The sequence below is a fragment of the Gavia stellata genome, chromosome 15 (assembly GCF_030936135.1).
Source record: "Gavia stellata isolate bGavSte3 chromosome 15, bGavSte3.hap2, whole genome shotgun sequence".
NCBI classification, from domain to species: Eukaryota; Metazoa; Chordata; class Aves; order Gaviiformes; family Gaviidae; genus Gavia; species Gavia stellata.
Window position 1 is genome coordinate 15,170,414 of NC_082608.1, and position 27,757 is coordinate 15,198,170.

Genomic DNA, 27,757 nt, shown 5'->3' on the forward strand with positions numbered 1-27,757 from the left:
TTATGGTCACATTTTTTATTTTTACCAGCCTTTACAATCTTTCAACAAAATGGTTGCTTCATTGAATATGGATTCATGTAAATTTCTGGCACCGACTATGCGTTACTTCCTCTAGAACATACAAGTTTGATTTTTTTTTTTTTCAGTAAATACATTTCACTGCCACACGAAAAAATTTGCTTTCCTACTCCCTGTGGCAGCATATGCATTTTTCTTTCTGACTAATGTGCAGAATCTGTACCCTGACTTGCACATAAAAACACAGCCAAAACAACAGAAGAGCACTAGCTGAGCACACACGTCTGATTTTTATGATGGCTTTTAATCTTAGTTTGCCAGCAAACACAGCCTTTCTTACCTAGCCACATAAAAATACTTTTATTCTTAATCGCGTCTCTGATTGCTAGCCTGTTGCAAAGAGAAACTATGAAACCAGACACTAACAGAGTAAACCAATCAGCAATGGTTAATGGCTAAATCACATTAGAAGTGTTCATTAATTAAAACCTGTTGAATCTCTTTGCAGACCATATTTAATTGCAGGGTCATTAGCATTGCAAAAGTGTACCTCAAAAAAAAATGCAGAAAGGTTTTTAACTGAACATCTAAAAATTTGCCTCATCTATTGAAAAAATGGTTTTGTTTTACACAAGGCAGTATTAGGTATATAAAGAAAAAAACAGTGGTGATGTTGTTGGGCCAGATTATATAAAACTGCTATATTAATGTAATTAGGACAACAGTGACTTGGACTATAATAGTGGCTTTCTTGTAAAAATGGCACCATTTCAAATTTATACTCTCTAGCTAAATGAGTTTGTTGTAGCATTGACGAAGAAACAAATACAAGCCAAATGCAGTCAAAATTAAACACAAACAGAAACCTTAGCTGTTTATTTATTGGGTAGAACCCGGAATGTTGTTTTTCAAAGAGCATTTACTTAATAAATGCTTTTCCCTGCATTCTTACTGCTTTTTCAATGCAAAATTTTTATCTGTAAAACTTTAAGCACATTATGCATGTGAAAAATCCTTATGTGCATGTAGTTTATAACTGCAGTGTCTATAGTGGAGTAAAATCCTGCTTAAATATTGATAATCCAAAACTCTAGACCAAAGCACGGAGAGTTCTGCTGTGTTTGGGAGATTGCCTAAATAACAGACATGGTGGCTGTGAGTTCCTTCTTTCTGCATTACTTTTCACCCTCAGGAATCTCTCAGTTCTCCAAATCCTTTCTTCACGCTTAGTTGAAAAGGGTTCTGTCCCTTATAGGAGTGGGATGGGTTGCTACTTCTTCTGGACCTATAGCATTTTGCAGTGGAACCAGAGCAGCACTGAGGTAGCAACATCCTCTGCAGCTGCAGAGGGGACAGAGTTTGCTCCCTTATATACTTCTCATTGCCAGTTTGAACATGTTAATGTGGCATGTCTCACACCTGCAGAAGATTTGATTCAAGGCATAAAACAAAAAAATTCAAATTAAAGGTGATAAAATTTAAACTATGTAAAAGCTTAACTAATTTCAGTAGTGGAAGTAATGTCTTTAATTTCTGTTTCATGATTGCTTACATCTTTCATGAACAATTTTCATCAATGAGATTGTTGGAAGCAAATTACTGAATTTGACAGACCTTCTCAGAACTGTGTATGATGGTCAGAAATGAAGTGCTGAGCGGCAGAGACTGGCAGTGTAAGAAATTGATTTCTAGGAGCTGGGAGGGTATTTTATTTTTTTCTTCCCTTCGTTAGTTTTATTAGGCAAGATTATAGTCACACTTCAAGTGACCTGTAAGGGAAAGAAAAAGAAGGGTATGCCATTTCCCCCCACCACCACCTTTTTGTGTGTATAAAAAGTGAATGGGAATGCTGACTATTACGTATGTATTTTTAATGTGTGTATAAATTTCAGGTAAATTTGGGGCTGCAATAAGTGATTTTATATCACAAAAAAAAAGTCTTGAGAGTGAAGCATCAGGATTGGAAGCAATATTAGGCACTGATTGCCTCTTTTTATTAAGGCGTATTCAACTTTAATGTCTAATGAACACTTGGGATAAAGGATGCGTTTATCAGAGAATCAGCATACCCATTTAAGTTTTGAAATCTTGAAATAAATATCTACAAAAGTCTTCAGGAATTCTCAAATGAAATAAGAAAAGCCTAGACATTGTATATCAAATCTTTCTAAACAAGCAATGTAATTATTTCCAAAGTCCTTTGAAATGAGAGTCAGCTAGGCAAATCAAACACAATCTTGAAGAAGTCAACAGTTTCACTTCTTTATTTTCCTTTGTGTATGAAGTGTATCATGGAAACAAAATGGAACAGCCTAGATAAAATACTCTTACAAAAATATTCACTGTTCTGTGATGAGCCTTATCTTATTCCAGCCCTGTCCCATTTTATGATGTTCTGCACAAACCTCTTCTGTCTTAGGAGATTACAAACCAGAAGTTTTATGATAGCAGCCACAGAAACCTAGTACATCACCTACACTTTCAGTTCGCGTCCAGTTGAAGAAAGCACTGATCTCTACGTTCATATTTGGTATCGCACATGGCCAGCAGCTGTGAACTGCAGGAAATGCCCTGCTGGGACGGTGGGTCTGTAGCCTGAATTCTGTGAGAGGGGAGGTACAGCTTGGCTAAGAGATTGCTTTCTGTAGCAACAGCAAAATAGAGAACTTGTAACTGGTGTATGAGTTACAGAAGGGGAGCCAACAAAACTTAAATATGTGAGACAATTCTAATAGCAACATCTTTTCACGCTTTGTAACTATTGTGGGCAAGCCACAAAGTGTCCTTTTGTTCCTCTGTTCTTGCAACATCCAGACTCAAGCTTCCTACATACTTCCTTGTCATTGTTCCCCATTTCATTTATTTTCTGTAGCCTGTGCCTTGGCTTTTGAGTGTGCCCCGTGGTTGCTTTCCTGTTACTGTTTTTATTCTACTGTATGTAAAGGAGGTCATTCAGGATATCATCTATAGGTTGAGGCTGCTGTACTTTGCTACAGGGCCGGGGACTACATTTGTGTCTTCTATCCCTTTTATTGTTTTCACTCAAAGCTACCAGGCATTGTCTGTTAGCATCTGGGTATACACCAAAATTTGTAATTGGTCAGATAACAAATTTCCTATGTTCATTCCTTACAAACCAACCATCAAGTTGAGGATAAAGTCCATTTCTCATGCCCAATGGCAGGTTAAAGATTATTATATTAACAGTTAGGTATAAGATTACCATTCAACATCAAAATCAGTTAAGCTTCAAAACATAAACATGTTTACGTGTTTTTAAGAACAGGTTCAGCAACCATCTGCTAAAAGATAGATGCAACATACTATTCATCAGCATTGCATTCCTTTTCCACATGGTACGCATCAGCTGCAGGCCACGTGGATTCTTCTGGACCCTGCTGAGCAGCAGGAGAGATGCTGGTGGGGCACTTTCCTGCCAGGTGGGCCCATGATAGAGCTTGCATGACAGCCAGCTGATCTGCTTCCCTTCATTGATGTTCTCCCCCTGTAAGAATAGATAAATTTATGCCAGTAGCCAAAATAAATGACCAATACAAGCCATAGGCATTTTTTTCCTCTAGTGAGAGGTATTTCTGCAACCCGCATTCCCTTGCCTGGGAGTTATCCCATTATTCCCATACTCAAACCTGCCACAACTTCAGGCACTGCAGAACTTCCACTCCGTAAGCAAGGTGTTACCCGTCCCTCTAGACACTCCCAAATCCTGCTAGCCCCGTATCTTGCCCTAATGTTTGAAGTGGCCAGGTGGGAAAGCGTGACATGGAAGCTATTGGGTGATATGCAAATGATCTCTAAATGTGAAACATTCCTCTAAATAACTTGCATGTACTGTAACGCACAAAACTGCCCAAACCCATAGCAGTGATGTGCCATACAAAGAAAAAAGAAAAGAGAGTGCAATGCAAGGACATACCAAAGGGATCTCCTCCCCCTTTAGCTTACTGTTCCTGTCCTGAAGTGACATGTAATTTGGATACAGCAGCACACAAAGCGTGAGAAGGAAGAGGAGGCTATTTTTATTGGCGTATCCGGAAAGGGGGGGTGTTTTGGTGGGTGCTATAACTCTTTTTCTTTCTGAACGTAAGAAACGTATTTCAGCCCTTAACCTCTCTCCTACCCTTCCTTTCTCTTCCTCTGTAGATATTGTCTTTATTGTTAGCCTAATTGAAGTCGTCATGAAGTTTTTAAGTCATCCAAAAAAAAGTCTCTGCAGCAAGCTTAATGTAACCGACTGAATTTCATTTGATTTTGCTTCTCACAGAAATGGCAAGTGCCATGTTACCTAAGAAATAAAAAGGGCAATTTCCTTAATTTTTTCTTCTATTTTTTTGGTCAGAGTATGGAATTTATAACTCTGGCTAGACGATGGCCTCCTCAGTGGCAGAGACTGATTACAGAGACAATAGATGTTGTCCTAACTCTGTCACTGTGGCCACATCAAACCATTATTATGGCTGCAAGCCAAGAGAAGAAAAAAGAATCCTTTTTATTATTGCTTTTCTATGCGGTCCCTGTAACTTGGCAAGGTTCTTTCAAATGTGATTTTGCAGCTTTTAAATGCAACATATTATATTGTATTTCATATCCCTTTGATACGATTCCTTTGCAAATGCTTGAAGTCTACTCAGATCTATCAGGTAGCTTTAAATGTATTCTACAAAGAAACCTTAAGTAATACTGCTACTAAAAAGGTTTCTCTTTTACCCAGAAATTCAGTCTGCTGGTATATATCATCTTGAAGGAAACATTTGTTTTGTTGTTTTGTTTGTTTTCCACAAGTAATGTTTTAAGTTGTTACTGATGATTTTTCTTCTTTTATTATTATCAGACAACTCACAAGGAAAATAATTTTTGTTTCAAATTATTTTTTGAATAAGTTACGCAAATTTGTAGTAAGAGCATAAACAGTAATCGTGTATATTCTTTTCGTTTAGGCACCTTTGTTACTAAAGTAACAGCTACAGATGCAGATGATCCAGTTTATGGAAATAGTGCCAAGCTGGTTTATAGCATTCTGGAAGGACAGCCTTACTTTTCTATTGAGCCACATACAGGTAGGTGACTCTGAATATGAATCCCTGGGTTATATTTGCACAAGCAACCGTGCCTTTTGCGTATTTCATATAATATACTTAAACAGGGAGCCTAAGTAGATGTCTGTCAGTATTACTGAGTTGTAACACGTGTCTCACTTGTATTCCATCAGAGTCTGATCAAGTGAAAAGACAAAGAAAAATCTGTATTAATGATAACATAAGTAATGGTGGTGCTAATATTACAGAAGTTACTGAAGCAAAACCGAAGGTAGTGGAAGTGCCATGTGACTTAAAACTGATTAGGGATTGAAAGACTTGGCGTGAGGAATTTAAAGAGTATACTGTAATTTTCAATATAAGACTATAGTATTTCCAGTTAAAGAAAGTACAGTTTAGCTTGGGAATTTTAGTGAATATATTGTGTGTTTTCATTAAAAATTATTTTTCTTTCTTGATTGGCTGGATTGGGGGAAAGAAAGAACATGATACCGAGTGTTAGTATGAAGTTTTATTAGTATGCATTTAGGGTGACTTTATTTCTCTGTGGTTTTAAAGTCTTGAAAGTCATCTGAAAGAAGTGCTAATAAATCCATTTCCTCTTGTTTCTTATACATATGTCATACTTACAGCAAATTAATTTAGTTATGTCTAAAAAGTGGTTTTTTAGAGTGATTTGATATTATTTCTTATATTATTTCACCTGTTACTGGAAGCTGTTTTTAATCACTCTGAGTCAAGCAGCTGTGATCTCTGAAGGAGAAGAAAACTATAACTCATTTTAAATCATACAAAAAAAAACCACCGGAATTTATATGACCATAAAGGAGTAAAGCAGGAGTAAAAATTATTGTCCTCATGCAGATTAACAAAATTAGGAAATAAATGCTAAGAGAAATTATTAAAGGATGTTTTTGATAGATCAAGTGTGCTAAGCTTTCTCACCAACATTAAACAGAGTACTGTTAGACTCTTTAAAGTCCAGAAGTTCTGTAACTCTTTCTGGTGAGATTGCATGGGAAAAATTATTTCCCTTTCCTAGAAATGCCCTAACTTGCAGGGACTTTAGGTAAATAGTGTAGGTCAATAAATATTAATAGATTAATGGATTAATCCATTAAAGTATTTTCTTCTGGTTGAAGGACAGCTATGCTAAATGCGAAAACTATCTCTGGAATGTGATTTGGTATTTTATTTTATGCTGCATGTAAAATAGAGTTTTACAAAGAATTATTCTAGCATAGCACAATGGAAAACAGCAGCTTCTTTAAAAAATAAATATGTCAAGAGAGTGTTATTAGTGAAGCCCCTTAGTCCATGCTGGCTGATTTGTCACAAGTCATATGGAAATATAACTGAACAGACTCCTGGCCATCAGGTATCCAAATATATGATTTGGTTTTCTTCAGTATTACAAACTATTGCATGCAGTAATGACTTGAGTTACCCATCTTAATTAGAGGGGGATTAGCTGTAGGCTCTTTCCCAGTTTCTACTAGGGAAAGTTAGTACTTTAGCATGGGGACACATGAGCTTTCACAGAGGAGCTGAGAAGTGTATTCTCCATCTACACAGAAGATTTTTCACTTCTTTCACATAGAAATAGCCTGAAAGTAATATTCCAAATGTAAAAAAATTGTTTAATTTTACTCAGGTTTATTATTTGTATTGCATTAAAACCTTATGCTTAATCTAATGAAGTAACTATTCATCACCTAGGAAAGTGATTTCCATTATCATGAAAGCCAGAGAAAACTCCAAAGCTTTTTGGTGAACCTGAAAATCATGATTTTTCTCCTGTTTCACTAGCATTAAATTCCCCTTCCTACCTTCATTTCCAGTTACAAATGGTCCTTTGAGTAGCAGTTCAGTTACCATGAAAATGACATGTTAGTTTCCAAAGGGAATTTAATGATAAAGAATTCAACTGTGGCTTCGCCACAGTCCCTAAGTAAGTGGCTTCCTATTATGGAGCTGCTTCCGAATGAATAAGTGATTTCAGATTCCCCATTTTTCTAGATCTATGGAGGACATCAATTATGTTCTTCTCTAAATCATTACAACTGAATGAGTTTATGTACTGAGGCCATCCCTTGTTTCTTTGCCATCTCTGTGTAATTGCCTTCATTTGTAGTGTAACTACCATACTACTCTTACAGCTACCCACCAAATTGTTTGTTAAATCCGGAGAGTATGCAGTTGTTTCTGTTATATTAGATGGACCTATCCATTCCTTGTAATGTTTTAAAATTTGCAGAATTTGTTCTTGTGTCTGAGATGTGTCTTCATTCACTTACAGAGATCTTAGCCATACTAGATGTTAAATTGTGTAGAGCCCTCCAGCAATACATTTGTTTAGGATATGTAAACAATAAATACACATAAAAGACTAGTCATTAAGCAAACCAGATGCAGGTAGTCATGTAGAAACTGCAGCTGCATATTATACAGGGTGAAAAAGATTGATTTAAAACCCAGCAGTCTTGTGGTTCTTCCGAAGAGAAGCATTGATTTCAGAAAACGTAACGAACTATGCAGCGGATTTTCTTGGTAATACCAGAATTTTGGAGCAAGGACATGATAATGTTTATTACATAACAGAGAGAGTTTTATTGGTTGTTACATGCAGTCTCAAAACGCCAATAGTATTATGCTAAGATAGCTGTAATTTTGTAGTAGCTTGTGGCACTGTATATTTCACCTTTTAGAGGTAGTGATGCAAAAAGCATGCACACTAGTTTAGCAGCTGTATAATTTGGACAGTAGTGCTGTTACCATGGACGGATAGAGTGGAAGGTGCATTTTAACAAAAAGAAAATGTCCAAAGCAAATAGAAAGTATGTAGATGCTTGATTGTTTCTTTATCCAACTTTAGCAATGTGAACCATCACAACTAATATTTGTTTCCTCCTAGTAACTAGGCCAGGAAAACACATTATCTTACACATTTGTATGTAGTACTCGGGAACCTCAGGGGAAGTTTTCATGTGGGAAGATGTTTGGATGCTATTGTGACAGTGTACACATTAAAGCAGAACAGCCAGGTATAGTAGTGTCTTATCTGAAACAAATCAAACCTGAAGATGATCCTCCAAGCATGGTAGATATTTTAGGATTTGAGGTTGGTTTGGTCCGTTTTGTTGGGGTTTTTTGGCCAGGGGCGGCAGGATGGGGAGATGGGATTGTGTGTATAGATACATTTTCTCTGTGGTTACATTTCATTAGTGCCCCTGCTAAGTTGAAACCCTTTCCAATTCATTTGAAACTGAATCGTTTCTGAACACAGATATGGTGTCTAGAATTCTGTCTTTCCCAAAATGGAATCACTTTTTTAAGAAATGGACTATGTTAAAGTGATCCGCTTCAGAACGTAAATATTTTCTGTCATTCCATGGGAATGTATGAAATGTTATCAAAAGTATAGCTACTTAGAGCTGCTCTACTTAACTATTTTTCTAGATGAATGGCCTTTTCTTAGCTTCATGTATTACAAATTAAGACTAGATTTAGATCTGTGCAGCTACCAGCACCAGGGCAGCCATAGATAGGCTGTCCTGCCTATAATTTTTTTCATTTCCTGCCTCAGCCTAAAGATTGTCTGACCTTGCTGCTTTGTTTTAATGGTGCACTGAGAGCTGACCATCAGGAATAATCCCAATCATGCCTCCTGACTCCTCTCCCTTCTGTAGTACTCTGAACAAAAAGAGGGAGCAAAGGTGTAGGATATGGTTTCATGCCTACGGTAGAAAGAGTTGCTACACCTCAGGGTAAACGTGAGAAAAGCAGTTGCTTACTCTCTGCTTTTTTGTTCCTACTAACTTGACATTAACTAGGTGTAGTCCTTATCTGAATCACACTCTTGGTTGAAACTCTGACATTACTCTCAACCTCCTTGCTGAAACAATTCTATAATGCTGCGTGCACAGAAATAAGTACCGGTAAGTGACCCATAAAACAATAATTTTCCATTACCTTAGCTGAAAAATGCATATACTTCTGCAGTTCTAGTTTGCAAGTTCTTCTATATGAGTTATAGACACATGGAAGAAAGTAATTCAGAGGTTATTTTTCATTCAGTGCTCTGAATGTGGCTTAGAGTAAATGCTTTTTTGATGGTTTGTTCTGAATATTTTTTGCTTTTCATGGGTGAATTTTAGTATGACCACTGGTTTGTTGGATAGAGAGTAAACATAAACAATATGTTACAAACATAGAGATTCAGATTTTCTACGAGAGGCTAAACTTACAATGTGTTGACATCAGATTAGTAATGAAACTCACGGTAGACTAAAATATATTCCATAAATCATGAGTCCTGGTGGACAACAGGTTGACCATGAGCCAGCAATGTGCCCCTGTGGCCAAGAAGGCCAATGGCATCCTGGGGTGCATCAAGAAGAGTGTGGCTAGCAGGTTGAGGGAGGTTATCCTCCCCCTCTACTCTGCCCTGGTGAGGCCACATCTGGAGTACTGTGTCCAGTTCTGGACTCCCCAGTTCAAGAAGGACAGGGAGCTGCTGGAGAGGGTACAGCAAAGGGCTACAAAGATAATTAGGGGACTGGAACATCTTTCTTATGAAGAAGGGCTGAGGGACTTGGGTCTTTTTAGTCTGGAGAAGAGAAGACTAAGGGGGGAATCTTATTAATGCTTATAAATACTTAAGGGGTGGGTGCCAGGAGGATGGGGCCAGGCTTTTTTCAGTGGTGCCCAGTGACAGGACGAGAGGTAACGGGCACAAACTTGGTCATAGGAAGTTCCATCTAAACATGAGGAGGAACTTCTTTACTTTGAAGGTGGTAGAGAACTGGAACAGGCTGCCCAGAGAGGTTGTAGAGTCTCCTTCTCTGGAGGTATTCAAAACTCACCTGGATGCATTCCTGTGCAACCTGCTCGAGGTGAACCTCCTCTGGCGGGGGGGGTTGGACTAGATGATCTCCAGAGGTCCCTTACAACCCTGTCCTTCTGTGATTCTGTGATTCTTGTTACATCTGACTAAGTGACCTCAGGTTTCCTGACTAGTGTGTATTATTTATAAAGGTATACAAGTTGTATGTATTCTCTCATAATCCAAATAATGACAATCAAAATGCTGGGGAAGGGGGTTCCTTAAGACTGCTAAAAGTAGCTAAAGTACACTTCTCACTTTTAAGCTTTTTCAAGGATATTAAATCATGACTGTCAGCTTTAAAATAAGATTATCATAATGGAATGTAATATGAAATGACACTGTGTTCTACAATATAGGAGTGGCAGAGGAAATAAATTTTCAGCTGTGTCTGACTTATTTACATTTCACATGAACTTAAATAATGTCACTCCTACACATACCTGAAAAATAGTTACATGAACAAGGCAAATTACACCAAACGCCCTACTATATTGGAAAACACATTGTATTATTCAAGCATAAACCATTACTATATATGAAAAAGAATAGATTTTAAATACTGCCATCTTGGATATGGTCATTTGGTACAAGCCAAAGTTCAAGTTAGTAAAGCTGAGATGAATAGAAGAGTCAGGAGACCTAGAAAACTAAAGACTCTTCTAATAGAATGGGGGTATTTCTTTGCAGAGTGAATAATTGATTTTTTTTTCCCTATACCTAGCTTTAACTTTCAGGTGAAAGTGCACATGCTTTAATCAACAGAGCTTTTAATGATTTAATATATGGCCCTCTCTGGACCACAGCCTTGAACCCTGTGGTTCTGAAATCAGAACATAAATAAGTAGGCCTAGGAGGAATGAAGACAGCATTCAGCAGAAGTCAGGTTTGAATCTTTTATTTTAATTTGCAGTCTTTATTATCTTCCTCCATCTAGACCTTGAAATACAGTCCAGCAGAATAAAAACAAGTAAGGTAGCAAGAGGATAAATGCAGGCAACTTTTGAGTACTGACATTTTTGTGATGTTACAGACTATTTCTTCTATCTGGTTGTTAATGTCCAGTTTATTACTAATGGTACATATTAATGATAGCACAAGCTGTCCTCGGAATATTGCATGTAGTACTGATGAGACCCGTCATCATAAAAAAGACTACTGAAATACTGAAGAAAGTTCAAAGCAGGGTAGCTAAGGTGAGAAGAATATTACTTATAATGAAAGATTGATTGAACTTAATTTGTATAAACTGGATAAGAGGTGATTAAAGGAGGATATGAAATCACTGCACAAATATTTGAGAGGTGTTAATAAAAGAGAGGCATGAGGACTATTTCTGTAATTATTCCTGATAAAATGACAAGGTTGCATTTTCAAACTAGAGATGGGAAAACAGTTTTGATACAGGAAGTAATCTGCAACTGTAAGGGGAAGGTAATGAGCTGCTGGGAACAGAACTAACTCACGTTCACTAGAGCCTTTCTAAATAGTTCAGCTTATATTATCTAAACAGTTTAGATTTAAACCCTCATGGGATTAGTGTAGAGAAAGAACTTGCTTGACATTAGTCAGAGCCTGGATTGAACTGCTGCTTTCTAGCTCATTTTATTGACTAGGGCTACTGTGATATCCTTGCCCATTACTGCACATTTAAAGTTAACTAAACTTCTAACTGAAATAATTTTAAGAGACGTGAACTGGGATGGGTGGATGTTGTTCTGTCTTAGCAAGTGAGGTGTAGGAACAACTTTCCTAGAGGAGAAGGCAGATGTGTGCAGCACCATACAGAAGGTAGGTCCATGCAGCCTGGTTAGCAACTTTCCCAAGGTAGCAAAATCTGCTCCAGCACATGCAGGGATTTCTGGAGTTTATACTTGGTTGCTTCTGTTACAGCACTTCCAGCTCTGTCTTGAAAGCATTTGATGCACTTAAGCACAATGCTGAAAATAGGGTATATTTTCAAACTAGTATAAGCTTTTTCTTGTCATTGTGTACTAAGCATACTGTGCAACCTTAGGAGTTGCGTTAAGGTGTTTGTACAGAGATTCTTTGGTGATTCTGAGAGTTGTCTTGGTGACAGCCCATTAGGAGAGAGAGTTCTACTGACAAACCGCTAGTGCAGCAGACCTGAGGGTCAGTCCTGTAGTTCTTGCTTTTTACTTAGAAATATAAAGTGTGACTATTACGGATAAGGTATGTAGGATTGGATCCTTCAGTAGCAGCAGGAGCTGTCTTTTCTGATTAATAAAGGAAGTATAAAATCACTGCAGAAACGTTTGAAAACAGTTATGATGGTCCGTAGTTGGTAAAGATGAGTGGCTTAAGATCAAGACAGATTGGCATTTGGAAAAAAGTGATTTCTGCTTCTAGAGTTTATCCAATAATAGTAGTAACAAAAAAGCTGATACCACACATTTCTTGCATTTCAGAGCAATACCTCTATCATTTTAGAAAGCTAGTGAGATAGTTAGGACTTAACCATTTTCCTCATGCTGATTAGGGAAACAGGGGCTACATATCTAAATGATGTTGTGCTTCAAGAGACTGAATTAGAGAGAGGAATTTGAACTACATAGCTAGATTTGGAAAGCATCCGGAAAAGAAACCAAGGCTACTTTCTGTAAAGAGTCTAGTATTATTGTAGGTATTAGAAGATCATTATAAATAAAATCCTAAGGAAGCAAGGTCATAAATGCAGTGCAGAATGTTTATTTACTGCATTAATTCTCAGTTGGTGAGAGGGTGATCCTTTCACTATGCCAGTGAAACTTGGTCCCAGGGAAAAGGCAATGGCTGGTAAGTAGAGATGAAAGCTTTTTACCCGTACTATGAAACCCAGGTACAAGTTCATCTGAATTTAAAAGGTAGTATTATCATAGGTGTTATCCAGTCATATCCTATATGATATTCTTCAAGCAGAATACATACAGAGAAAGGTAGGTACTGTTAATTTACGCACAATGGCGAACTTGCAAGGTCTACTTCAGAATGAAAGCAAGATCAGAAAACACAAAAATGGAAGTAATATGGGCTGAAAAAGAAAATACAATAGCTTGTAAATTACACAAGAAACAATAGAATTAATGAAATGATAGTCAACCTTCATCTCGCAGTTCAACAGAAAGGCAGGCAGTGCCATCTTCCCCATATAATTTTAAAAAATAAACATGGTAATAAAATATGTACACTGTTAGCTTCTCTCTTAACAATACAAAAATGACACAGAGTCACTCCACATAATTCAATTCCTCACCTAGAGATTATTCTTACTGTGGCTAATATCTTTGAAATATATCTACATCTGAATGCAGTTCAGACAACTCCTGTAATTGATAATTTTTCTAGAAGAAAGTTAGCCAACATTGTTAGGAACTGCAGATATTTTTCTTGTCTTGCTAAAATAAAAATCCTAAGGCATTAGAACTAAATAAGAAATGAGAATATTTGATGATAATTTTTATTAAAAATATTTTTATTTTTATGAAGGGTAAACTGAATTAAAAATAATGGATCAGTATGCCTGTATCATATCATCAAAGTACTAGAATTTTTTTAAATTTCAAGAAAGTTAGTTGTGATCTATTAATTTTTTAGGAATTATGGTACAGATTTTCCACAGACCTCCAAGTGAATCTGTTTTATGGACTTCTAAAACATCACTGAAGTCAGTGTGCTTCATGGGAATACAAAGAATGCATCTCACGGCTCTCTGAAGAAATTACAAGATTGATTTTTCAGGAGTTTGGATCCTAAATGACTGTTATATTTAATAAGAATCTCCACCAAGATTTTAGCACAGAAGGAAGATCAAAGCGATTACTTAGCTCTTCCAAATGAAGAAGGGAAAGTTCCACAAAGTATACAAGTTGAAATAGCAGGAAGTCTTCATCAAAACGTGTGAGATGAATGACTTGCTTAAGAAAGGCTTTTCACGGCCAGATTCCAATTTTGCATAGTGCTTGCTTGGTTTTGTTCCATGTTCTCAATTATTATGATGTGTAGTTTTATAGCATTACCATAAAGAGATCCTTAAAAAAATGGAAAGTGAAAAGTGAAAAACAGATCCTTATTTCTGTTGTTCCTTTTGCTTCTCTTCTTTTCATCAGCTATAGCCTCTGACACATTGCTTCTTTTCCCCTGATGTTTTTCAGTGTGAGACAGTGTATATTCTTCCAAACAGGTTTTGAAAGTAGTCCACAGAGGTGTATTTTAACTGATTCAAGTTGTGAGGCAGATTGTGCAAATTGCTCAGTGTGTGCATTTAGGACCACTGTAAAAATAAATCCCGTTCTGCAGCTGGTTTATTTGCTATTGAGCAGTGTGACACCAATAGCCGTTTAGGAAAAGCAACTCAGCCAAAAAAAAAAAAAAAAAAAGGTACTTCCAATATTGGGGGGGGGTGTGTCATTCTTTGATGAAATAGATTACTTCCTGATTTCTTTACCTTCTACCCTGCTTCCTGATGTTTCCAGGTTTAGTCAGAGCATCCGTAGCCAGATTATGATGCAAGTATCTGTTCAGTGGTTATATTACATGTCCATTCAATGTTTTCACAGGACTAAGACTTGTGAAGGATTTTAGAGTATATAAGGCCTTATCTTAGACAATATGGAAGGAATGGACCTCAATTGAGAATGCAGTGAGTGCCCTTGCCCCAAAAAAGGATCATGTTTATCCCTTCTCATTCTCGACAGACGTTTGTCTGATAGGTTCTTAAAAACTTTCAGCAATGGAAATACTACAAATTCTACAGGCTGTCTTCTGTCTATATTTACCTTCTCTTTTACAAAGTGTTCCCCTATGTTTAACTGAAATCTCTCTTGCTGCAATTTAAACCCATATTGTGGTTTATATTCTAAGCCCATCATTTCTTCTCTTATCCCCAGTGGAAAAGGAGAGTAGCTCCCAGTAATTTCTACGTATTTTGCTGTAAAGTCTTTGCTCATACTTCCATAACTATATAAACCAATTTTTTTCAAAACTGGACATGCCATTCCAGCTGCAACCTTACCAGTATGAGTGAAACTGGAAGGATTATTCCACAGTTCTTCCATATAACATACTAAATAATATACCAGGAAATGTTTGAGCATTTTTATCAGCAAAATGCTGTTGACTCATATTCAGCTCATTTTGACTCCACGTTCTTTTCTGTCTTGTGAGTCATATGCTCTATTGTAATTGTGAAGTTAATTGTTTCACCCACACAAAATACTTTTTACTTGCCAAATTGAGACGCATCCTGCTTTTCTAGACTATCCAATTTGTCAAAATCGTTTTGAAGTCTAATCCTGTTCTTCCAGTACTTGCAATGGCTCCCAACTTTGTGTCATCTGAAAGGCTTGATAAGTTCTTCCTGTCTTCCATCATTCAGGAAATATTGAATGATGCTAGAAACAGAACAAACCCTATTAACCACTTCATCCATCTATCCACTTTGACAGTAAGCCATTGATAACTGTTCTGAATACAATCTTCCAACAAGCGTCTACCTGCCCTACATTAGTTTACGGTAATTCTCATCCCTCGCTTTTAAACTACTCTCCTGTTTGGCACATGTGATTTTCATCCATCATAGCATGCTGAAAGTGATTATGTTTTTATTCTCGATTTGTTTCTGGGTTGAATTGAAGTAGAGCAGGTTGAATGTTCAATGAGTTAATGTTCTGTGTGCTGTATGCGTATTAGTATTTGGTGAGTCTGAATTGTTTTCTAAAAATAGATTGAAAGTTTCAGTACTTCCTGTGAGCCCAGGCTAAGAACTGGTGAGTAAAGCAAAAGAATAAATAAATGTCCTTGAAATTCTCTATGCATAACTCCCTTAGTCTGTCTTTGTCTCAATCACATTACTTAGGTGAGGATGGAGCCTTTTTGTGCTTATTAATTTCCCTCATAAGAGATACCAACACTTCTCTTTTTGCTGACCTCCATTCTGTAGATTCTGAATATAGAAATACTGGTGGTAACAACCAGTTAATTTGTGTAATTTGGATATATTTGATGTTTAAAAACCTTCAGCTCCTCTTATAGTAGTTAAAACAGTAAACTACTTTTTAGCTTTTTATTGTGTTTGAAATTGAAACTTGACTTTGTCTTTGACTCAGTTTCTGGCAAATGCTTTATGGGCTGAGAAAACAGATAGAAATATGTGTAAAACTATTGAAATAACAAGTTGTGTTAGTATCTTTATACAGAAAAAACCCCCAATTTTTATGTCTTAAAAGTCAGAAACTATAATTCTGATTTAGGCACTTTTTAAGGTATTTAATCTTCCTGCTATCTTTCAAACCATAGACAAGGGCTAGACTGTTCCATACATTAAGAGACAAATTAAAATACATGTCTAGGAAAAATCATCACTTTATTGAAATATTTAACTTGTCTCAGAGGAAACTGCAGAATACAAAATGTGACAACTTATACAAGTCATCTGTAGGCTAGACTTAACTATGTAAACAAGATTTAAAAAAAAATAACCAAACAAGGGTAGGTTTGCCTAAAAATAATAATGGAGAAAAAGTTATAGTAGGTTTAATAAAAAACCCATTGAAATAAGGTTTCACTGATCTTTGGATCAGCTCTATTAGTGAAAAAAATTAATGTGGACAAAATTCTGGTACCCTAAATTTGCATTAGCATCCTTTTTATGAGTTACCTCACTTATAACAATAGATAGAATTATTTGCAGATTGCATCATTATTATTCCTAAATAGTAAACCAATCAGTCCAAACCAGTCACAACTGTCAAATGCTTTTAGAAATAAATATCATTTACTCTTCTTACCCAGGCTGCTATGGAGGAAATGGCCCTACTCTTTTACTGAATGTATTTTGTACCTATCACATCTGATAAATGGTTTATTATTATCTTCTGGGTTTTACTGTTCCCCTGTTTTAATTCAAAAAATTTAACAGAAGCATATTCTTCAATGTTTTCCAGAATAACTTATGTCCCCTCCTACAGATGGTATAGAACAGTTCAATTACATGAATGTTGTACTTTAAGGTTGCTTCATTGGTTTTACAAGCACTGGATTACATTGTAGTTGTCAGGGTCCTGAGCACGACCTCCTTCAAGGAGTTTAGTTGTCTATGTTTAGAAGTGTAGCTGGCTGCGTCCAAGGTCAGCTTCTTTGCTGATACGAGCTGTTGTGAAGAAAGTTTCATGCAGGGGCTGCCCCTCCTTCTACTTGGGAGCTGCCCTTAGGCTGAGCCTCTACTACTGGCCCCGGCTGTGCTACATCTGCGCCCAGTCTCATATTTTCTCAGTTCTGACCCACATCCAGACCCTCTAGCTGGGTTTCCTGGCCTGGCCTCAGAGCTGCCTTGGTGCTATGGACTTGCTGGGTCATTATCAGACTGTGGCTCAGCCTGGCCACTGTCTCCGGATCTGAGTGGGACCCTACTTGCTACTCTGCAGCCTGGCTCCATGTTGGTGAGGTCACTGCTCCTGCATGCCTTGTTTCCACATGCTGCTCCCAATTCACCTTTAACTGCAGTGCAGTTGGCCTTGCTGCTCCTAACTCCACTTACCACATGTTTGAATGAAAAAATCGCTGATTACATATTGATCTCCTTGGGAACAAAAGATTACTCTGACTTGGCAGTTGCAGACATATGATAGAGGTTTCATTTTCACCCAGAATTCTATTTATAAAATATGTAAGACAACAACCCAAAATATTTTATGGAAATAATTTACAGAATTGTACGTCACAAGACTGCTATTAATTTATTATGTCAAGGGCAACAAGGAAAAGCTTCTATAGGTACATTAGTGATAAAAGAAGACTAGGGAAAATGTGGGCCCTCTCTGGAAGTAAATGGGTGATCTGGTTACCCGGGATATGGAGAAGGCTGAGGTACTCAATGACTTTTTTGCCTCAATCTTTTCCGGCAAGTGCTCAAGCCACACTGGCCAAGTCACAGAAGGCAAAGGCAGGGACTGGGAGAATGAAGAACCACCCACTGTAGGAGAAGATCAGGTTCGAGACCGTCCAAGGAACCTGAAGGTGCACAAGTCTATGGGACCTGATGAGATGCATCTGGGGGCCCTGAGGGAACTGGTGGATGAAGTTGCTAAGCCACTATCCATCATAGTTAAGAAGTCATGGCAGTCTGGTGAGGTTCCCACTGACTGGAAAAGGGGAAACGTAACCCCCATTTTTAAAAAGGGAAAAAAGGAACACCCAGGGAACTACAGGACAGTCAGTCTCACCTCTGTGCTCAGCAACATCATGGAGAAGATCCTCCTGGAAACTATGCTAAGGCACATGGAAAACAAGGAGGTGATTGGTGACAGCCAACATGACGTCACTAAGGGCAAATCGTGCCTGACAAATATGGTGGCCTTCTACGACAGGGTTACAGTGTTGGTGGATAAGGGAAGAGCAACTGACATCATCTGCTGGACTTGCGCAAAGCATTTGTTGCTGTCCTGCATGACATTCTTGTCTCTAAATGGGAGAGACATGGATTTGATGGATGGACCACTTGGTGGATAAGGAATTGGCTGGATGGTCGCACGCAAAGAGTTGTGGTCAGCGGCTCAATGTCCAAGTGGAGACCAGTGATGAGTGGCATTCCTTGGGGGTTGGTATTGGGACTGGCTCTTTTTAACATCTTTGTCAGTGATGTAGACAATGGGATTGAGTGCACCCTCAGCAAGTTTGCCGACAACACCAAGCTGTGTGATGTGGTCGACACGCAGGAGGAAAGGGATGCCATCCAGAGGGACCTTGACAGGCTTGAGAGGTGGGCCTGTGCGAATCTCATGAGGTTCAACAAGGCGAAGTGCAAGGTCCTGCACATGGGTTGAGGCAGTGCCAAGCACAAATACAGGCTGGGCAGAGAATGGGTTGAGAGCAGCCCCGAGAAGGACTTGGGGGGGTTGGTTGACGAGAAGCTCAATATGAGCCAGCAATGTGCACTTGCAGTCCAAAAAGCCAACTGCATCCTGAGCTGCATTAAAGGAAGTGTGACCAGCAGGTCGAGGGAGGTGATTTGCCCCCTTTACTCCGCTCTTGTGAGACCCCACCTGGAGTACTGCATTCAGCTCTGGGACCCCCAACATAAGAAGGACATGGACCTGTTGGAGTGAGTCCAGAGGAGGGCCACGAAGATGATCAGAGGGCTGAAGCACCTCTCCGATGAAGACAGGCTGAGAGATTTGGGGTTGTTCAGCCTGAAGAAGAGAAGGCTTCAGGGAGACCTTACAGCAGCCTTCCAGTACCTGAAGGGGGATCCTACAAGAAAGCTGGAGAGGGATTTTTTACAAGGGCGATAGGACAAGGGGTAATGGCTTAAAACTGAAAGAGGCTAGATTTACATAAGGTATAAGGAAGAAATTCTTCACCATGAGGGTGGTGAGGCAGTGGAACCGGTCACCCAGAGAAGTTGTGGATGCCCCAACCCTGGAAGTGTTCAAGGCCAGGTTGGATGGGGCTTTGAGCAACCTGGTCTAGTGGAAGGTGTCCCTGTCGATGGCAGGGGGCTTGGAACGAGGTGATCTTTAAGGTCGCTTCCAACCCAAAGCATTCTATGATTCTATGTTAAGTTTGTTAGTTTATGTAGCAAGCATATTGCTTTATTTTAAATGCCTTTACACCCCCTTGCTCTTAGCTTGGTCCTGTACTCAGCCAAGAAAAGAACGTCTGATCAGATTCTTAGTAGTACAATATTAAAGATAAATGGAGTCTAAAATTTACTAAAATGCATCTCTATTAATCATAAAGACCAGGAACATTTCTTTATTCGCCATAAATACATTAACAGATAATCTCGGCATTTCAGCTAAAGTGTCATTTCCAAGAAGCATATTTAATAGAAACTATCCCATGTGAAAGAAAAAGAACTATTTGAAGTCTCCACAGCTATGCTAATCCTAACAAAGAAATCAAAACTAACAGATTCACAATAAGTATTGATTGACATCTAAAAACTCCTGGCAATACTTAACAAAGAACAGGTAAAAACAAAATACAGTGTGAGAGCTAATGAAATGTATGATCAGGCCCAGTAACAGGTATCTATGGTCCAGGGTGTGAACTTGGCCACTCTATTCAATATGCAGGTCTTAACAAATTTACAGTACAATATAGAATTCTTACCTTCTTTTTTTAATGAATTCCAAAGACTTAGTGAGTTACTGTCAATGTCTGCCCATAAACTGTGTCCTTCAGCTCTGTAAGTGCAGGCCCTTGAAAAGAGACATTCTTCTTTATGCCTCATAAGAACCCTCAAGCACCATGGTTTAAAGGAACCACTGCAATGGTGGATTCAATTCCCCTCGGCACTCTTACGCTTCACTTAACCACTAAGATAATTCAGTAACTTGAACTTTGTGCTCTCTTTTCACAGACAAATGATTTTTTAAAAAATAGAATTGAAAAACAGGATTAAAAGAAAAAAAATGCCGTATTTCAATTTAAGATTTAGAGTTGTTTTCCCTAGGTTTAGTGGGAATTCTTTAGTTGATTATTATCTTTTTATTATGGTGGACATTACTAGACTGTGATGAACGTGATTTAAATTTACCATTAAACGTTTAGTATTGTACTTTACATACTGAATGTTCTGAATATAACAGCACATTACAGGTGGAGAAGTTTTGGAAGGAAAAAAGTTGTTTTTTTTTTTTTATTTCTTCTGTTAGATGTCAATGAAATCTATAGGAGTTTGCAGTGGATCTGGTCCCATACTTAATTGGATTGTCCCTTGCAGATATCTTCCTGCTAGCCCACTGATATTTTATATTTTGATATACTACAGATCATTTTACTTCTCCATCTTTAAAAACTTATAACCTAATAAAGTAGGTGATAGCAGCTTACTGAGATCATTGTCCAGAAAGTGGCCCTCCTAGAGCAGGGGCAATGGAGCGTCTTTAGGAGTTTGCAGTACTAGTGACTGTGCTGAAAGACATACTGAAAGACATGCTGTCATTCTCCAGTGGAAGTTTAGACATTTGATTTAGGTCTTAAGGGAACAATTGTAGCCTGCATTATATACAACAGCAAATTAAATGGTGGTTTTGGTTTTAAAATATTTGAAATAATTAAGCTGACAGATATGGTTAACAGTGTTTACAGATTACATTTACTATGTGGTTGTCCTCTGTTTGTGAATTCCGTGCGGAAACGATGGATTTCTGTGGGAGGTAGGACAGAAACCAAAAAGTTTATCAGGAAAGAAATGTAAAAATTAATATGTATCACAGGTACGGTTGATTCTTGGGTTTGGGACCACAATTTCAATGTACTTTTAATTAAATCAAGGTAGGTGACCTCTAATATACTTTTTTGAAAATCTCAAATTTTTCTTTGTCCTTGGTACTAAGAGGCAACTTAACTGGACCTTTAGCAGTTCAATTTTTATATCAATATTTACATACATCCATAAAAATAGCTGCAAAACTGAATTTGGGTCTGTACCTGACTTTTTTCCCCCCCCATTATTGTAGCTATAATTAAAACAGCTCTTCCCAACATGGACAGAGAAGCCAAAGAAGAGTACTTTGTGGTCATCCAAGCAAAGGACATGGGAGGACATATGGGTGGACTCTCTGGAACTACAACAGTGACAATTACACTCACTGATGTTAATGACAATCCTCCTAAGTTTGCACAGAGTAAGTGCCTTTATGTCTATGTGTTCTCCTATATAAGAAAGTAACAGAGTGCTTTTTTATTTTTATCAAGTTTTTTTTTTATCATCATATTGCCTGGGTTTGTAATGTAATTTAAAAATATGTAGCTGCTACTAGAGAAAGATTAATAGTCCTCTGCCTGATTAAGAGCTTAGGAAAGAGGGAATTACATCCACAACAGTGTACACAGCTCTCTGTCTTCCTTGTTACCCCTCTTACATCCACACAAAAGGGCTTGGGCAATTTTTTTCATATATTTATGAATATATGCTTTCAGTGCAGTTGTTTCTAAGTGCTAGTTTTAGTTGCTGTTATGTGTGCTTCCATCTCATGCAGACAAGTGACACCACCAGTAAAAGACATATATAACTGATAAAAGAAATAAAGGTTTGACTAATTAGGTAATAGTGAAGAAAACAAAGAAAATAAGTCTGAGTCTAGATAATTGTTGATCTTTAACTCAAAATCCATATTTACTAGTGTGGTTCCAATGGATATCTTGCTGGGCTAGGTTAAAATAATTTGGCATCCTGCTGAGATTCTCTACAAGCTTTGTAGTCTATTTCAAAGATGAAGACAAAAAGTAAAAAGAAGAGGGAAGAGCATAATGACTGGATCAATTTTATTTGGAACAGGTGCAATCTAATGCACTATTAGAAACTTATCTTTTTATCCAGCTTGTTCTGAAAAGCTGAAGTTGTAAGGTATTAAGAGCCTTTTTGGGGTTGGAGAATGTTCACATCTAGACTTGGTATCATTTTTACTTTATTAGAAGCATGTTTTTCTAACCAGGTACTTATGCGCCCAATGTAAAATTAATTCTTTTCCACATATGTATGACTCAAAGTCCACTTTTGCCCTGTTCTGAAGACACAAAGAGTGAAAGGTTTGTCCTAGTACTCGGCATGTAATAAATACTCTCCTACAGTCTAGAAAATGCACGTACAGATATAGAGAGAAAAAAATATAAAACAAATAAGCAGAGGTAAAAGCTTATTTGCAAAGTATATATTTTATTACCTTATATTAGTGGTTTTTAACAGATAGGCACTCTATGCACAATAAAAGGTTTTCTGTCATTATAAAATAAGAAATGCATGAATTTTTTACTTCATACCACATTGCATTGCGTGCACTTGTGTAGTAGCGTTCTCCAACATGTGATGACAATTTCCATAATAATGTAAACATCTATAGATGAGACTCCTGGCTGAACCGTATCACCGGAATGCAGAGGGCCATTTCTTTTATACCTGCAATGTACTACAGCTCTAACTCTGTGACTACAGATCTACTTTTGCCAGCTTACCTGGCTTTTATATTTGTATCAGCACTTTCTGTCTCAAAAAGCCTTTGCCTGCCAGTGTGAAAAAAGCTGATCAGAAAATCGGCAGCACAACTCATACTAATTGGTATGTTTGTTGGAGGTCTCAGCAGGAAGCACAGGAGTGAATGCATACAGAGATGAAACTGTACTTTCCCTGTACAGTTTACTCCTATCTGTCCTCCTGTAGTTTGGATACAGTGACACACTGACTGGGTAGCATGGGGAAGACTGCATCACAGATCCCTGAAATATATTTTCTGTAGGGAAAATGTAGATTAGTTTTCTTTCAACAGAGAGTGAGTTGCTGTCTTTGAAGCTGTTACAGCTAGTGCATTCCAGTGCAGGATTCAAGCTACTATCTAGGAATAACCACCCTGTTCTAGCACTGACTATTATGCAACTTCATTAGAAAAAAACCTGTATGTACTATAACTTTGTATTACGTATATATTGCATTTAATGAGGATGAGCCATAGTAAATAGTGTAACTGGATGTTATTATACAAATTCTGCCTTTTGAAACTAACTATTCATAGCATGCTGCCTAGCATTACAGATTAGTCATGACTCTGGCCTTATACAAGGACTGATCAAGTCTGTAACATTTTTTTACACTATTGAAGCACGGTTTGCATTTGCCTGGAAAGGAAAATAAGAAAGGATCAAACTTACAATAGAGCCTAACCAGAATGAAATAGAAATTCATAAGATGTAATACATGCTGCTTTCACAATAAATTGTAATGAACTCAGAAAGCAGTGTGTTTTATCAGTTTATTGTTTCCAGGCAGGACAGAAATGTGTATTTATGGTTTGATTTCAAAGACTGTTAGCCTCCTGGGTTTTAGAAATGAAAAAGATGAACTTTCACTACTTCTATGATCTCTTTGAAATAATTTTAGAGGCATTTTATAAGTCACAGAAGCTTTTAACCTGGCAGTTTACCATAGTATTGTACTGAGAACAACTGTGCATTACTATGAAAACCAAGGGTGTTCAGAGATGCATAATGTGGATGGATTTTTGGTCAGCTCTGCACTATGACATTGTGACAGGACAATTCATAATTCTTGAGAGCAATTTGTGTAAAAGAGTCAGCTGCATCATCATTTTTTTTTTTACAGTATTTTGTAAACTATCTTAATAAATCTGAGAGAAAAAAATACCAACATAAAAATGCAATCAACTATGTCTGGAGATTCAAACCACAAAGAGTGGACAGCAGTATAAATTGTGAACGCATAATTTAGTCTCCTGAGGCACTTGATTGCTTTGGCTGCTCGTTGTTTGTGAGCCACTGTGAATATTCTTGAGGAATCTTGATGATCTCCAATTTATCTCTAAGAATTTAGCCTAGAAACATTAAAGAAAAAAAAATACTTCACTTTGGGACAGGCTAGATGTATAGCTAATATATGTATTTGTGAATTCCTCACAGTTTCCTTCCTACTTTCAACTGTTACTACTGCAGTCAGCCTACAAACAGTTAAAGCAACAACTCCAGAATATTTTGGTTTTAGAAAACTACTAGCTGCACATAACCGTAAAAATCACACATTGTCTTAGAACAACTATGAAGACAGAAAAGAACAAGTCCAGAACCTTTGTCAAAAACTATTTTAATGATCTCATTGCTAGCCTTGAATTCCTTTTGACTATTTTAATTACTAAGTGGCACTGCAGTTGATTAGATCACGTATTAACCATAGCTTCAATAAGTGTAAATTACCAAGAGTTAAAAAAATAGGCACTTCATAAAGAATTTTTGATGTAAAGCATGCATGTGTCTTCTATTTTTCAGAGTACTGTTAAGGACTGGGAGATGTAATAATAAAATGGGTATTTTGATTTTTCTCTTAATAAAATGCTTACCTAAAATGTACTATACTACAAGTTCTAAATAGATTTTTGGCACCTCTTAGGTCAGAAGGTTTGAATCAAGTATTACAAAAAATAAAAATGCTGACAATTTGAATAGCACTTCCTAGTGGATTTTGGTTTAACCCTACAACCAAATAGTAAATACACTAATGATTACTATGAAAAGTTATTGTTTCTTTTAAAACATTTTGGGAGTTTCCTTGAATGTTTCTTACCACAAAAGGGAGGTGGAAGGGGTTAAAGAAAATAAAATTAAAAGGGTTGAAAAAGTAGTACAGAACTGAAATTGTATAAGACTTCTTTAAAGTATTAGACAAGTTTTCTACAGAGTAAAAGCTAAAGTTTCATAGTTGAATGCTATAAAAAATATAACTACATGTCTGTAAATAAAATGGTAAGTACAACAGTGTCTGCAGTAGAGAACGTTGCATACTTTCAGTGTTGGAAGTAGTTTAATATTTGTTTGCCAACACTAAGCATCACGAAGGAAGAAGCAGGATACTACTGTAATGAAAAGAACATTCATATACAGTAAACTAAATATTCCTATATAAGGAACACATTTTGCTGCTTTCAGTAAATAACTTGTGTGAATGTAGTTTGTATCAGCTGTACATCTCAAGAGTTTGCATTGGGGAAGTATAAACAAATGAAGAGCACACAAGAGATACTGGAATCAGGTGTAATGTTTACTCTTTTCTTCTTATTTCTAAGGTCTATATCACTTCTCAGTAATGGAAGATGTTGCTCTTGGTGAACCAATAGGAAGGGTGAAAGCAAATGACCTGGATATTGGAGAAAATGCTAAATCATCCTATGATATTGTTGAAGGAGATGGAATGGATATATTTGAAATTACTACAGATGCCCAAACTCAGGACGGCATTATTAGAGTGAGAAAGGTAAATGATGTATCTGTTAAAAAAAAATGTTTATTGTACATACAACTATACAGCCAGACTGTACTCTGTGAGAAGATGCTGGATTTCCAAGGATTCTTTTATCTATGGATGAGATGTCAAGCCAGTGAAGTGACAAAAAAGGCATGTATTAGCCATGTCCCTCAAAATTGCCATTTAGGTGACAACTGGGGAGACATTCATGGAGGTATTTTCTGTGCTGGGAATATATTAATCTTACCTGGGCTTCCATGTGGTCAAATCATATTATTTAAATTACCTGATGTGCAAGAAGCTTAATCTTCCATCTTTACTCATGTTGAACTCTCTTTGCTCAATGAATAGTGATTTCAGTGAACCTTATCAAGGACATCAGTACTGTTTCACATGAGAAGTGCCAAATTCGGGCCCTAAAGAAGGCTACGACTCTGTTACCTATTCTATGCTTGTACAGTGTTTAATTGCAGGCTTAATTTTCATTATTTTCTGGGGAAGGAGAAGAGAGACAATTCTCATGCTCTGTTCCGAAAAGGGATATGAATATAACATTGGTATAGAGGGTTTTAAATATGTAGCATAGAACACTCTAAATGGATCTTTGTTTTTTTAAAAAACAAACAAACAAACAAAAAAACCCACCAAAAAAACCCCCCATGACATTCCAGTGAAAAAAGAAGAATCCAATGAGTACAGGTAATTAATATACAACTTGGACCTGTAATTAAAGAGGTCAGGCAGAGTACGTGTCAAAAGTTTATATTTTCTGTTTCTCAGTGAGTAGGTCAGCACTGTAGACGCATAATAAAATGATGTATATTTATCTAAATTTAGATCTGTTTTCCTAAAGAGAAAATTATGATATACATCCCTGATCTTCCTTACTGTTATTTATTGTATCCTGTGGCCTCTTTTGTAAACTAAGGCAATTAACCTTTTGCCCCAGTTCCTTTGGCTTTATTTCATAACTGAGTCTCCAACATAATGTTGTTTCATATATTCATTTTGACAGCAGTAATCATTTTGGTTCTACTACAGTAGATGATGTATGGAGGGTACTGTTCACCAACAGATTTTCTCCAGCATAAATTCATGGGCTTTAAACAATGCAGAGTAAATTTTCAATATGATATTCTGATTAAGCGCGACTAAATGTATTGGGGTGCTGTCATTTCCGTAAAGCATATGAAAAGCAATTGAAAAAATTATATAGGAGCTATGATTGGCAAATTGTGAATATGCTGATTTATAAATCACCATTCATAATTACAAAAGCTTACTAATTTAAGAGCTGCTAAAGAAGCAAGGTTTTCTTATTTACTAGAATTTGTGAGAAAGAGCAATCCCATTAGAGCTTGATTCATACCTGGGAAAAAAATCAACAAAACTTGAAAGTATACATATTGAAGACTTTGACAGACTTCCTGAAGGTCCCTATTTGTGCTCTTGCTGGTATTTGCATTGCAGATTCAGAGTTTCTATGTCCTTTTCTTTTTATCCCTGGGACATTGTGATGCAAATCTTAATATCTTTCCAATGCTTGGCAATTTGCATCTTTGAAATTTGAATCATTGTGAGACACAAGAGAATTATATAGTGAATATACTGATATGCTTCAAGACACAAATTTGAATCTCCTATAATGAAAAATTCTAATATTCAAAAGTGTCACAGATTTGTTTTTTATCTGGTATTTCATTCGTTTAAACCCTCTGTGTTTTCATCTTTTATGTTTTAATATGGAACTGTAAAATAGTAAAAACAATGGTGACATGGCAGGTATATTGACTGATAGAATAAAGTAATCATTTTGTGTTTCTGTCTCTGAAAAAAAAATAAGATACAGAAATAGGAATTGCTGCAGTTTTAAGAAATTCCTGAGAGATGTCTACCTCATTTACCCCTATAAACAGAAATGCAGAGTTACCTGAAGTGCAATAATACTGAAGTACTTTCTTATATGATTAGCTGTACATTTTCCCACATAATGCCTCTCATGTCCAACACATAATAATTGCTAGTTCTTCGCATTTCTCACATTGTTCTGGA

General features: G+C 37.1%; 1 protein-coding gene across 3 annotated transcripts in view; it reads left to right on the forward strand.

Annotated features, from left to right (window-relative positions):
* Positions 1-27,757, forward strand: part of CDH8 (cadherin 8) — a 149,566-nt gene that overhangs the window by 64,832 nt on the left and 56,977 nt on the right. For 2 of the 3 annotated variants that reach the window (XM_059825032.1, XM_059825034.1), the window contains 3 exons: positions 4,974-5,093; positions 21,420-21,587; positions 25,527-25,714. In XM_059825032.1, coding sequence (XP_059681015.1) covers positions 4,974-5,093; positions 21,420-21,587; positions 25,527-25,714 — 476 coding nt within the window. The remainder of the gene's footprint in view (positions 1-4,973; positions 5,094-21,419; positions 21,588-25,526; positions 25,715-27,757) is intronic. The other variant, XM_059825035.1, reaches the window with a different exon arrangement.